The 15,000-nt window shown below is 44.8% G+C and overlaps 1 protein-coding gene across 1 annotated transcript in view; it reads right to left on the reverse strand.

Annotated features, from left to right (window-relative positions):
• Positions 1–15,000, reverse strand: part of fat2 (FAT atypical cadherin 2) — a gene marked incomplete at its 5' end in the record, with an annotated part of 200,893 nt that overhangs the window by 155,142 nt on the left and 30,751 nt on the right. The window contains one exon of the mRNA XM_083652048.1: positions 10,761–10,968. Coding sequence (XP_083508174.1) covers positions 10,761–10,968 — 208 coding nt within the window. The remainder of the gene's footprint in view (positions 1–10,760; positions 10,969–15,000) is intronic.

A 15,000-nucleotide genomic window follows, 5' to 3' on the forward strand; every position in this document is an offset into this window, starting at 1 on the left:
ACTCTACCTGGAAAATTGGCATACAAACGCGGGTTTTTCCTGGCTCAGAATGGGCCTTTGGTGGGTGAGTAAGCATGGTGTAAACACTCAACTTATTTCAGCCTTAAAGTCTTAAAGGAACACTCTGCCCATTTTCAACCAGCTTTGTATCATTAGAACATCAGTAGTATATCAGAAAACTGTAAACGGTTTTGAAGTCTGTCATTTAATTTGACAGTTACTGAGTGTTAAAGTGTGGACCAGTGACATCACTGGTCCACACTAACTCAAATTAATAACTCATTAAAGGATGGGTTTACCGATGGGGAATATGAATATATATTAACACATTGAATGCCAGCCATGTTTTCATTCCTGTAGGTAAGTTGTGCCAGGGTGTTTTTGACGATTCTGGCTCATTTTAGAAACAGACGAGGATTCTTTTCTGTTAAGAATTCATGAACACCAATCATCTAAAAATAACTAATAGAATGTGTGCTTTCTCTGTCTAAAAGAGTTAGTTTGCAGAGTTAGTAGTTATGTAGATATTAGCCGTTGAGTACAGCATGGTTTCAGCGTCTGGAAATTTATTCAGAGATAAATGGCTTTTTGTGAAACAGTCACTTTAACCATTCATTTTTGGCATCAGTAAGACCGTCAGACATTCTAAACAATAGTTTTGAACAGTAATTTCCTCCATAACAACAGGAAACACCCCTCTCATTCAAACTCCTCCCTCCGTGTGTCTTGTGTCCTCCTGGCTGTACAGCGGGCGTGTCAGAAGCGCTTTTGCTGCTGCCTGCCTGTGTACCTGCCTGCCTGCTTGCAGACGCTCCTTGTGCGAGTCAAGATGGGCCGGGGAATGCGTGGGCGATGGGCAGATGTTGATTCTGGCCTTTCTGAGGTGTTTCAAAGTGTGTTTCACCTATGATCTATTTTGCAAATCGCTCTCCGCTCTCTGTGTGCTGCTGCCGGTGCGCGGCCGCTCTCAGGCAAGACAAGTCTTGAATGGATTACTGTGAAATCGCCACGGCATTTCCTTGAACGGCTTGGTCCCGCGGCAGTTTTTTCTTTGATTTCGGTCGTCTGGGGGAGCACTGTCAACACTTAGTGGGTCGGTAAAATAGATTATACACATTATCTTGCTCCAATAGTGATCTCGAAGATGTAAAAGTTGTTGATTGATGTACCACCGTCAAAAAAAAAAAAATGTTTATGTAAGACGAGTTAGCTCGTCCTTGGCACTTAAGCGCTGGATTATGTAAGACGAGTTAGGTCGTCTCTGGCACTTAATGTGTTAATTCTTAAAAAATCTTAAATTTCGAATCCGTTGAAATTTTTGAAATTGCTTGTTCACAGCCAGAGAAAAAAAAAAATGAAAAAAAAAAAAAAAAAAAAAAAAAAAAAAATTGGGCCAGGTGACGCGTTTCGCGTCGAAACGCGTCACCTGGCCCATTTTTTTTTTTTTTTTTTTTTTTCATTTTTTTTTTCTCTGGCTGTGAACAAGCAATTTCAAAATTTCAACGGATTCGAAATTTAAGATTTTTTAAGAATTAATATATATTCATATTCCCCATCGGTAAACCCATCCTTTAACTCAAATCAACTCTCAATAACTGTCAAACTATTCATCATTCATCTAGTTTGACAGTTATTGAGAGTTGATTTGAGTTAATGAGTTATTAATTTGAGTTAGTGTGGACCAGTGATGTCACTGGTCCACACTTTAACACTCAATAACTGTCAAATGAAATGACAGACTTCAAAACAGTTTACAGTTTTCTGAATACTACTGATGTTCTAATGATACAAAGCTGGTTGAAAATGGGCAGTGTTCCTTTAAAGCCTTAAAGCCTTTTTCCCTCTACTCATTTCTCTCTCTCTGCCACCCTCTCTCCTCTCTCTCTGCCCCCCCCCCCTCTCTCTCTCTGTCCCCTCTCTCTCTCTCTGTCCCCCTCTCTCTCTCTCTGCCCCCCCCCCCCCTCTCTCTCTGTCCCCTCTCTCTCTTTCTCTGACACCCTCTCTCTCTCCCCTCTCTCTCTCTCTCTCTCTCTCTCCCCCTCTCTCTCTCTCTGTCCCCTCTCTCTCTCTCTGACACCCTCTCTCTCTCTCTGTCCCCTCTCTCTCTCTGTCCCCTCTCTCTCTCTCTGTCCCCTCTCTCTCTCTCTGACACCCTCTCTCTCTCTCTGTCCCCTCTCTCTCTCTCTGTCCCCTCTCTCTCTCTCTCTGACACCCTCTCTCTCTCTCTCTCTGTCCCCTCTCTCTCTCTCTGTCCCCTCTCTCTCTCTCTGACACCCTCTCTCTCTCTCTCTCTGTCCCCTCTCTCTCTCTCTGTCCCCTCTCTCTCTCTCTGACACCCTCTCTCTCTCTCTCTCTGCCCCCCCCCCCTCTCTCTCTGTCCCCTCTCTCTCTTTCTCTGACACCTCTCTCTCTCTCTCTCTCTCCCCTCTCTCTCTCTCTCTCTCTCTCTCTCCCCTCTCTCTCTCTCTGTCCCCTCTCTCTCTCTCTGACACCCTCTCTCTCTCTCTGTCCCCTCTCTCTCTCTGTCCCCTCTCTCTCTCTCTGTCCCCTCTCTCTCTCTCTGACACCCTCTCTCTCTCTCTGTCCCCTCTCTCTCTCTCTGTCCCCTCTCTCTCTCTCTGACACCCTCTCTCTCTCTCTCTCTGTCCCCTCTCTCTCTCTCTGTCCCCTCTCTCTCTCTCTGACACCCTCTCTCTCTCTCTCTCTGTCCCCTCTCTCTCTCTCTGTCCCCTCTCTCTCTCTCTGACACCCTCTCTCTCTCTGCCCCCCCCCTCTCTCTCTGTCCCCTCTCTCTCTTTCTCTGACACCCTCTCTCTCTCTCTCTCCCCTCTCTCTCTCTCTCTCTCTGTACCCTCTCTCTCTCTGACACCCTCTCTCTCTCTCTGTCCCCTCTCTCTCTCTCTGTACCCTCTCTCTCTCTCTGTCCCCTCTCTCTCTCTGACACCCTCTCTCTCTCTCTGTCCCCTCTCTCTCTCTCTGTCCCCTCTCTCTCTCTCTGACACCCTCTCTCTCTCTCTCTCTGTCCCCTCTCTCTCTCTCTGTCCCCCTCTCTCTCTCTCTGACACCCTCTCTCTCTCTCTGTCCCCTCTCTCTCTCTCTGACACCCTCTCTCTCTCTCTGTACCCTCTCTCTCTCTCTGTCCCCCTCTCTCTCTCTCTGACACCCTCTCTCTCTCTCTGTCCCCTCTCTCTCTCTCTCTGTCCCCTCTCTCTCTCCTCTGTCCCCTCTCTCTCTCTCTGTACCCTCTCTCTCTCTCTGCCACCCTCTCTCTCTCTCTGCCACCCTCTCTCTCTGCCACCCTCTCTCTGTTCTCTCTCTCTGCCACCCTCTCGCTCTGCCCTCTCTCTCTCTCTGCCACCCTCTCGCTCTGCCCTCTCTCTCTCTCTCCTCTCTCTCTCTCTGTCACCCTCTCTCTCTCTGCCCCTCTCTCTCCTCTCTCTCTCACACCATCTCTCTCCTCTGTCACCCTCTCTCTGCCACCCTCTCTCCTCTCTCTCCTCTCTCTGCCACCCTCTCTCTCTCTGCCCCCTCTCTCTCTCTCCTCTCTCTCTCTGCCACCCTCTCTCCTCTCTCTCTGCCACACTCTCTCTTTTTCTGCTAAATCAACACTTCCCTCCAAATATTGCAAGGGATTGCAATTTTAGCCATTGCTCTCTCATCTACCACAGAAAAAAAACTTTCCTTTAAGACAATGTCAGGGATATTTATTAATTTAAATATTATACATATTCATGAAGTGAATTAATCAATGAGTCATCAGAGTTGTAAAAGCAAGGCTCTGTTTTAAATGCAGAGCAAAATCCTGCATATTTGGCAAGAAGTCACAGAAAAACCCAGCAAAACTATTGAGCAACTGTTTAATTCTTTCATAAAGGAGACAAACAAACAAACTTTGGTCAACGTCAGGTTTTTCTGTCAGTCGCTCACAAAGAGAGAGGCTTTATTTCTAGAGGTGCCATTTTGCACCAAGAGATGAGAGAGAGCAGTTTCTCCACCACAGCAGCAGGAGAGACCAGAGACCACACACACACACACACACACACGCACGCACACGCACACACGCACACACACACACACACACACACACACACACACACACACACACACACACTAGGGCTGCACGATATGAGGAAAAGCTGCGATGTGCGATAACACTGTTCAATATTGCGATGACGGTATGACCTGCGATAAATAAATGCTATAAACAAAAATATTAATGGGTAGGGGTGCTCCGATCCGGCTAAGCCACGATCCAATCCGATTCCGATTCCTGGGGCCACGATCCGATTCCAGAATCGATTCTCGATTCCAATGATTCTCGATTCCAACGATTCTTGATTCCAGAATCTAGAATCGATTTTATATTGCAATAACACACAAAGGTAAATCTAAGACAAAAAATGACAAATGTATTAATGCTGAACTTCAAATTCAACTTCTGAAGTATTACAGTGAGGGCCTAAATTCATTTTGCAATATGAGTGTGTTAATTTAAGCATACGTATCAGTAAGTGGCACGGGATTGCGTTCAGGTGCACTGTAAAAAAAAAAAAAAAATGTTTGTTTTTGCGATAACGTGACTTTTGCGATGTGTTCATCGCGATATGAAAATACGATTAATCGTGCAGCCCTAACACACACACACAGACACACACACACACAGACAGACAGACACACAGACAGACAGACAGACAGACAGACAGACACAGACAGACAGACAGACAGACAGACACACACACACACACAGACACACACACACACACACACACACACACACACACACACACACACCTCATTAGCAACACGCTGTACCTGATAAAGTGCTCAGTACTAACACTGTATCAGCTAGCAAAGTGACATCTCCGCCTCCAGGATGGACGTGCGGTGCCTTGTGAGCAGCTTCTCTCTGCACACTGAGTTACTTCCTGTTGTCTTTCTGTTCATTAGCCTGTACTACAAAGCAAGATTAGTGGTTTAGCGAGGTAACTTCAGGTTTAGCCATACTACAAAGCAAGTTAACTTCTAATCACCATGGCAACTCATGCTGCAAAGCTAACCTGGTCCCGACCAGGTTAGCTTCAGAGGATAAGATCAAAATCCATGACAGACCCATATAATCGGCTCTCTGGAGTCACTCACCATTCATAAGATCGCCATATGAAAAATAGATTGCAGTCAACTGAACAAGAAAAACATTTGTGGCTCTGTAGGTTACATAATTAAATTAAGCCTAATACCACTTTATGTCTTAACAGCTCAACGATGCGTGGAGAAATATGATCACAATTAATCACCGCAGCGCATATCATGAACGAAGCCTCAAATGGAGTGAGGGTGATATTCTCCTACATGCCAGAAAAGCCTATACATATAATATAGATATGGGATAAATATGGGATAGCCCCAATACTAAATATGCAGGCTTCTTGCATGTTTCAGCTGGAACTGTGTCCTGTAGGCTGTATGCCAATATATGAGCAAAAATAGGCTAGTTTTTATCAATGAAAAGTATGCCCGCATCGTCTCAATTCAGTCCAGCAGTTTTCCCTTTTATATTAGGATATCATTATTATAGCCTATATATGAATTATTCGATCAGTGCAACCACACACACATAATGAGTGATAGAGATCATTATTCATTGAGCATGCTTTCTAAATCTATGGTCTAAATAGGCTTACAGATTGTGGAAATTTATAGACTGAGATTACACATTTAATGTACATTTACACTCGCACAAAGCTGTAGGAGACAGAAATCGCTGATCAAAGTAAATCAAATGACTGATGTGAATACAAGCGGCAGCTTTAGACAGTCCTTCCGCAGACTATATCCAACGCGGATTTTTATTCTGCCATAGGCTACATTAAATATCCGCAAAAATCTCTGATCACACTGTGGCTGCGCTGAATGAGGAAATGGGTGTTGAAATGGGTGTGGGCGTGGATCAACTCAGCTGTTCATAATGTGATTGGCTAGCGCACCTCTTTCGCGTGGACGCGCGCCTGTGCACGAGCGAAAAATGTGCGCTTGCACAGGCAGATCCCAGATAGACCCAGCTTCAGTTATCGAGTAGAAAACCAGCGTCGTAGTATCGTTAAACTAGATAGCTTTGATCCTGTTCAGTCAAACCAGATCAAAGTGACAGATCGCGGGTCTGTTAAGACAGCTTCGTAGTACAGGGTACTGCACTCTGCACAGCTGTACAGAGGTTATCTGAGTTACTTCCTGTTGTCTTTCTGTTCTGCACTCTTAGTCTCTTAAAACAGACTGTATCATCTACATCCGGCGAATGCAGCTATATACAGTCTGTACGTTACACCCCCAGAACACGCACAAGGAAGTTGGGGAAAAAAACCTTCAGACTGGAAGGAAGTTCTACGGAATCCGACCAATCACGACACGCGAATGCGGCATATTGGATTCTGATTGGACTAATGAGCGGAAGACCCGCCTTTCTGCCGGCATATTGGATTCTGATTGGACTAATGAGCGGAAGACCCGCCTTTCTGCTTCCCATTCCGGTTGGTGCATGATTCTCCCCGCCACGAAGTACAGACGGTATGGCGGAAGCATTTGAAAATTGCAGAAGCCAACTCGTCTGTTCTAAGAGACTACTGCACTCTCCACAGCTGTACAGAGGTTATCTGAGTTACTTCCTGTTGTCTTTCTGTCAGCTCCCAGTCTGGCCGTTCTCCTCTGACCTCTCATCAACAAGGCGTCTCCGTCCACAAACATTCTGGGAAATCTCTAACTGAAGTATACTGTATACTTTATTATATATAATATATATTATATATATATACTGTATACTTTATTATATCCCTGTGGGGAAATGTATCTTCTGCATTTAACCCATCCTATGCTAGATAGCCTACCTATCTAGAACCTATAGGGGCAGTGGGCAGCCGCAGTGCAGCGCCCGGTGACCAACTCCACTTCTTTTGCCAGTGCCTTGGTCAGGGACACTGACAGGAGTATGAACGTAACATACATGTCTTTGACAGGAGTATTAAACCTAACATACATGTCTTTGACAGGAGTATTAACCCTAACATACATGTCTTTGACAGGAGTATTAACCCTAACATACAGGTCTTTGACAGGAGTATTAACCCTAACATACATGTCTCTGACAGGAGTATTAACCCTAACATACATGTCTCTGACAGGAGTATTAACCCTAACATACATGTCTATGACAGGAGTATTAACCCTAACATACAGGTCTTTGACAGGAGTATTAACCCTAACATACATGTCTCTGACAGGAGTATTAACCCTAACATACATGTCTCTGACAGGAGTATTAACCCTAACATACATGTCTCTGACAGGAGTATTAACCCTAACATACATGTCTCTGACAGGAGTATTAACCCTAACATACATGTCTCTGACAGGAGTATTAACCCTAACATACATGTCTATGACAGGAGTATTAACCCTAACATACAGGTCTTTGACAGGAGTATTAACCCTAACATACATGTCTCTGACAGGAGTATTAACCCTAACATACATGTCTCTGACAGGAGTATTAACCCTAACATACAGGTCTCTGACAGGAGTATTAACCCTAACATACATGTCTCTGACAGGAGTATTAACCCTAACATACATGTCTCTGACAGGAGTATTAACCCTAACATACATGTCTCTGACAGGAGTATTAACCCTAACATACATGTCTCTGACAGGAGTATTAACCCTAACATACATGTATCTGACAGGAGTATTAACCCTAACATACATGTCTCTGACCGGAGTATTAACCCTAACATACATGTCTCTGACAGGAGTATTAACCCTAACATACATGTCTCTGACAGGAGTATTAACCCTAACATACATGTCTCTGACAGGAGTATTAACCCTAACATACATGTCTCTGACAGGAGTATTAACCCTAACATACATGTCTCTGACAGGAGTATTAACCCTAACATACATGTCTCTGACAGGAGTATTAACCCTAACATACATGTCTCTGACAGGAGTATTAACCCTAACATACATGTCTCTGACAGGAGTATTAACCCTAACATACAGGTCTCTGACATGAGTATTAACCCTAACATACATGTCTCTGACAGGAGTATTAACCCTAACATACATGTCTCTGACAGGAGTATTAACCCTAACATACATGTCTTTGACAGGAGTATTAACCCTAACATACATGTCTCTGACAGGAGTATTAACCCTAACATACATGTCTTTGACAGGAGTGTTAACCCTAACATACAGGTCTCTGACAGGAGTATTAACCCTAACATACATGTCTCTGACAGGAGTATTAACCCTAACATACATGTCTCTGACAGGAGTATTAACCCTAACATACATGTCTCTGACAGGAGTATTAACCCTAACATACATGTCTTTGACAGGAGTATTAACCCTAACATACAGGTCTCTGACAGGAGTATTAACCCTAACATACATGTCTCTGACAGGAGTATTAACCCTAACATACATGTCTCTGACAGGAGTATTAACCCTAACATACATGTCTTTGACAGGAGTATTAACCCTAACATACATGTCTTTGACAGGAGTATTAACCCTAACATACAGGTCTCTGACAGGAGTGTTAACCCTAACATACATGTCTCTGACAGGAGTGTTAACCCTAACATACAGGTCTCTGACAGGAGTATTAACCCTAACATACATGTCTCTGACAGGAGTATTAACCCTAACATACATGTCTCTGACAGGAGTATTAACCCTAACATACATGTCTTTGACAGGAGTATTAACCCTAACATACATGTCTTTGACAGGAGTATTAACCCTAACATACATGTCTTTGACAGGAGTATTAACTCTAACATACATGTCTTTGACAGGTGTATTAACCCTAACATACATGTCTCTGACAGGAGTATTAACCCTAACATACATGTCTTTGACGGTGGGAGGACACCAGAGCCCCGGGTGGAAACCCACACAAACACGGGGAGAAGATGCAAACTCCACACAGAAAGGAGCTGGTGACGGACCGGGGCTCGAACCCGGGACCTTCTTGCTGTGAGGCCACAGTAGAAGCACTGAGCCACCAACATCACCTCCATCACAGAATAAGTGGTGGACTGATGATATATTACAGCGGGAGAAGATGGGAGGGGGCTTTCTCCTTCATATATTGTTTATCCCTCCTCTCTGCTCGTCTCCAATATCATTCTCTGTTGTGGGATTTTTTTTGCTGACCTTTGAGAAATAATAAAATAAATAAAATCACTTCTCTGCACACGCTCATGGAGCCACATGGCTCTGATGCTTCTGTAGCTTGTTTGTATTCTGGGCTGTGAGCCACCTGCCGCTATACAAGTCAGCACTATAGAGTAAGTGGCAATATGGCCAATGTCAGATAGCATTCCCCACTGCGCCGTGCTGTCCCGTAGGCTCCGCCCACTGCGGCGTGCCGTCCCGTAGGCTCCGCCCACTGCACCGTGCTGTCCCGTAGGCTCCGCACACTGCGCCGTGCTCTCCCGTAGGCTCCGCCCACTGCGCTGTAGGCTCCGCCCACTGCGCCGTGCTGTCCCGTAGGCTCCGCCCACTGCGGCGTGCCGTCCCGTAGGCTCCGCCCACTGCGGCGTGCCGTCCCGTAGGCTCCGCCCACTGCACCGTGCTGTCCCGTAGGCTCCGCCCACTGCGCCGTGCTCTCCCGTAGGCTCCGCCCACTGCGCCGTGCTCTCCCGTAGGCTCCGCTCCAGCATTTAACATGGAACAAATGAACGGACGGAGAGAAATGTGTGTGCTCCATGCCCAGTCTTTACATGGCTGTCGCTAACAACTCCATGCAGTTGGTGGTTCTTTTTGCTCTCCCACCTGGCGGAGACCGGTGGGGGGGGGGGCATGGTTCTCGGTCCGTTCGCGCCCGTCCGTACGACTGTCCGTCCGTTCGTTCAGCCGTCACACTGTAATATTCCCTGGATTCCTTGATAGGCCCCGCCTATTTCGGTCCACAAGATTTTCCACCATTTGAATTTTGTCCAAAACCGTATTTTTTCACTACTACTCCTACAAATGATCCGATCTTCACCAAAACATGACGCACAGCATGCGTGGACTGTCCTGCACAAAAGTCCCATAGCAGCTTTTTTGATAGTCCACACCATTTTCATAATTGACTTTCAAAGTTTCACAAAAATCGGAACTCGGGAACGCATTGTCCTATAGTAACCAAACTCCGTATGTGTGCACGTATGTATGTAACTAACTAACTAACTAACTAAAAAAATAATAATAATAATAATGCCTATAGGGGGCGCTATAGCAATATTTCAAGTGTTAAATTAAAAGGTCATAACTCAGTGATTGATTGCTGTATTTCTTGGTCCAAGACACATCCATCCATATAGGCCCCTCACGTTTCCGCGCACAAGTTTTTCCGGCATGTTGAACTTTGTCCATTTTTCTCACTTTTCCTCTACTGACTGAGCCATAATGTATATCCCTGGTGGGAGACAACCTGTTTAATCCCTTCTTAGCAGACTGAGTGTGAAATAAATCTTAGTACAGGTCTGTGTAGCCGTCATCTGTCCTCTTTCACAAACCATTGGCTGATTTGTCTGGCTGTTGTTTTTCCAAACAGCTTCCAATCAATACTCAGCTCAATAACGGGACTTTAGATGCTGTGTGTGTGTGTGTGTGTGTGCATGTCTGTGTGTTTGTGTGCATGCTTGCACGTGCGCGCGCGTGTGTGTGTGTGTGTGTGTGTGTGTGTGTGTGTGTCTGCAGGCGTTCCTCACCTACGATATCGAACCACCTGAGCCGCTGCATCTCCGTCATGATGATGCCCACCATGTGAGTGACAGGCTCCGTTTCCATGACAGCGAAGGTGAAGTGCGGCTCGTCGAACGTGATTGGCTCTTTGGAGGGCGGGGGGCGGGCGATCCACTCGATGTCCAGACGCGCCGTGGACGAGCGAGGTGGGCGGCCCCCGTCTGAAGCTTTGATCTGAGGAGGCACACGGCTTCGATTAACACATGGATATATTAACCAACATTAACACATTAATACATGAACCCATATTAACACATTCACATTAACATATTAACACTCATATTCCCTTTTAAAAGATGGCTGCCATTTCAGACATGTTTACAAAATCATTTCACTGTCCAGGGCGATTTTGATTATCCTGGTGTTAAATGACAGGTTTTTAACGATGGTGAGAATCAAACTTATTCACCCTTTTTATATTCTGCAGATTTGTGTTGAAAGTAATGTGAATGTACTGGACGTGTCGTACATCATGACCACAACGTTTTCCAAGATCTTCATGTTGGCGTCATCTATCGTTGGTAGATAGTTCATTGAAACGTCTCAGGTTTGCCATGCAGTCTTCGGTAAAGCTACAGATGCCATAAACTGACAGTCCTTCAAGTCAGTTTTGGTAGAGCACAGAGTTCTTCATCAGGGAGTGGACTTGGTTCAGGCATCTATCTATCTATCTATCTATCTATCTATCTATCTATCTATCTATCTATATGCATCTGTCCTGTATCTGTTCTCTCTCTCTCCCTCTCTCTGTTCATTCTTCCCTTCCCTCTGTTCTCTTCTATGCTTGTTTTCATAAGCTTTATATAAGTTATTGATTGATTGAGCTAGATTTATCTCGACACATGCTCCGAGTCCTGCTCGTTAGCTCCTTTCTAAAACCATTGACCTCCTTGTAATGATCAGATTAAAAATGCTAATTTGAGTCAAAAGCTACAAGTAGCTCCGTACAAGCCCTGTGGGCTTCGTTCCCTCCTTGCACTGTTTTAATGTGTGCTTAATAAATAAACTAAACTAAACTAGCTACTGAGACTGAGACAGGCTTAAGTTGGTCCGTTTGCCCCCATGGAGGCTTGAAGACGTTCTCATCCACTGATCACTCTTGTTTCCAGAATAGGCAACATTTTCTATTTTAACATCCTCATTTACAGTAAAGACCCCTAAAGTCAAAGTTCTTCTTGTTCCTTCACTGTTCAGCGTCACTGTGCAGAACGACGTCTGTACAGAGTCTGACACTAGAAGGCTGTTTCCAAAAGTGGAAACTTTCTCTGAGCTCACTGAAAAGGCCGTTTACAGCAAGCATAATGATTCGCGCCGGAGCCAATCCCTGTGCAGTATTCAGCAGTTAAAGCCCTTGTTTGTATGCTGCGATTGGCTCGTTAGGTTCTAACCCTGATTGGTTTCTTTGGAATTCTTTAACGAGGCAGGCGGAGGGGGGAGTCTTTTGAAGGATTTTAACGAGATAGTTTAACCTTTTTGTTGTGCGGGAAAAACCACCAGACACGCATTTTTATTCACAGTATTTTATCTACATCTTAAAACATAAAACATGACTTTAGAAGGTCTTTAACAAGTCAACAAAATGTACCGTGTGTGGCCTGCTGAGTGAGTGTGCTGCTCTCTGCCATCCACATTGTGCTGTAAGTAATGACCGCGTGGCATGTGACCGCGTGTCATGTGACCGCGTGTCATGTGACCGCGTGGCATGTGACGGGGAGAGGGCTTTATTTGATGTTAGTGAAAGGCAGGGAGTGATGACAAGGTAACATGCACTGGTGTTGGGCCAGACCAAAGACCCATAATGCTTTTGACAGCTAATTTTTTAGCTTGTGTAGCCCAGCTGGCCCAGGCCTTTACATCTCCACAGAGCCACACAAATGAAGCAAGATGTTATTTACCTTGAGCCTGTTCAAATACAAACTAATTAGCAGCCTCGCTGACAGACATGAGACACGCCACACGGTGTCATGTGAGCACATTGGCCAAGTTCACAGCCAAAGCGCAAAATAACCTCGACCGCTTTGGTGCTACGTGATTTATGTAGAGCCGCTTATGGTACCGTGGGGTGCGTCCATTTCTTTTTTGACAAGGGGTGATGGAAACCCTTTCACATTTAACCCTTACACACACACACACACACACACACACACACGCGCGCGCGCGCGCGCAGACACACACACACACACACACACACACACACACACACACACACACACACACACACACACACACACACACACACACACAACCACAACCTCTGGCTGTAGCCTGGTTCAAACGATCCAGATTCGTGATCTCACATTCTATTTCCCTCTACATATCAGTCCACAGTCATTTCAGTGGCTGTGAGCACTTGACAGACAACTCCTTCAGCCAATCAGCATCGCCAAATGCTGTTCTTGTTTAAGTGTTGTTATTGGCTCTACTTCTGCACTAACTGCACTTGGCTGTGTAAACTCGACAAACGCTGACATTACTGCTCATTGTTTGGCGAGCCGGAGAGGAAGCTGCCATTTCTATTTTGCCAGCGGTGTCCCTGATTGGCCGATTACGATGTGAACTACGAGGCAGGTGGCCCGTATACTTTGGTTTACCAGGCTATAAATTGTATGCTTTCAAGTTGGACTGTATTCTGACCATTCAGGCCATGCATTCACTCATATAAAAAGCAGACTTAGTAGCCTAATATAGCCTATATATGTATATATATATATATATATATATATATGTAAGGGTTAATGCACGACGAGGTGTCCATTATCACTTTTTAAGGGACGACATGGAGGCGTGAACCGTCCGAGGCGAAGTCGACGATGGTTGCCTCCGCGAAGTCGAACCTCGTCATGCATTAACCCGCTTATACCATGGTCACTTGCCAAAGAAATAAAATAAGACCATAAGATCATTTATATTTTCATGCATTTTGCAATCAAAATCTAGTTTTCATAACCTTGAATATGAGTTGAGAACCGGCGAGACAAAATAGTCCCCTCGAGATTAGGCTATCATTGGATAAAATGGCTGCTTAGTTTCTACACCGGGCACAATTCTAGAATCAAGCTACCGGTAACTAATAATTTGGCCAATTGTAGCCTATGGAACAACATACAAAATAAAACGGCAATGTCTAAGAATGCAACGCCATGTAACTGGGTCGTTTAAACTCGCATTCCAGGGAATTGCGTTTATGTCTGCGGGTCTTATAAGACGTAAATGGCGCGAGGCAGGAGTAGAGTGAAAAATATCTGCTTTCAGTATGTTGGAGTCCAGGTATGTTTTGTAAAAGGACGTCTCTCAGTGTGTTGCTGTTAACTCCCCATTTCGTTGTTTTCTTTTTGTTGATCTCGTCTTTTTCCTCTTTGACTTGATTTGTATCAGTGATAAGAGGCAGCGCGCGCTCTCCCAGAGCGCCTGGCTGCTGTTTGCTGCAAGTTGTAAACAGAGGGTTTGACAGTTGACAGCTGAGAGCCCGGCTTCTGTCAGCTGACCAGAACGAAGGGCGCAGCTCGCCCCCGCTCAGAGGGGAATCTCCGAAACGAAAATCAAAATTGTAAGTAAGAGTTATTTTTGATAAACTGAGCACACAGGGGTGATTTAAATACTTACTTTGACCGACTCCATTTTTTTCTCAACTTCCAAAAGTGCCATATTAACCCTTAACGGTGGTATAGAGCTCAAACAGCTCTCTTGATAACCACTGTTGAAACTATGGCGCATTGATATGAATGGTGAACAGACCATTTGGCTGAATGACTTTACCAACTGTACATTATCACTTTTTAATGGACACCTTGCAGCCAATCAGAATCGAGTATTCACCCAGACCATGGTATAAATATATATATATATATATGTATACCATTAAACAGGATATTTCTTAAAAGAAGCATTATAGTAAAGTTAGATAATAAATGCATCTAGAGTAGCTCCCAATTACTTTAAGGAATAGTTCACCCAAAAATGCAAATGGGTGAGTAGATAACGAGAAAGGGAACCGTACATTCAGGCGATGTCTCGTCATACACGCGTAGTGAGCATGGAGGAAATCCCCCCCGGCCCTAAATGGAAGTTTTGTGGGTGTTCGCGCACACAGACCGACTGTATCTATTAATTTACTTTACAGGGAACTACATAATGAGGGTTAATTACGTTATCGATCTCAAAATGCCTTAAAGTCTAATTTTGGAGAGACTAGAGGCTAGCAGCGCT

The sequence above is a fragment of the Poromitra crassiceps genome (genome assembly GCF_964638095.1).
Source record: "Poromitra crassiceps genome assembly, chromosome: 15".
NCBI classification, from domain to species: Eukaryota; Metazoa; Chordata; class Actinopteri; order Beryciformes; family Melamphaidae; genus Poromitra; species Poromitra crassiceps.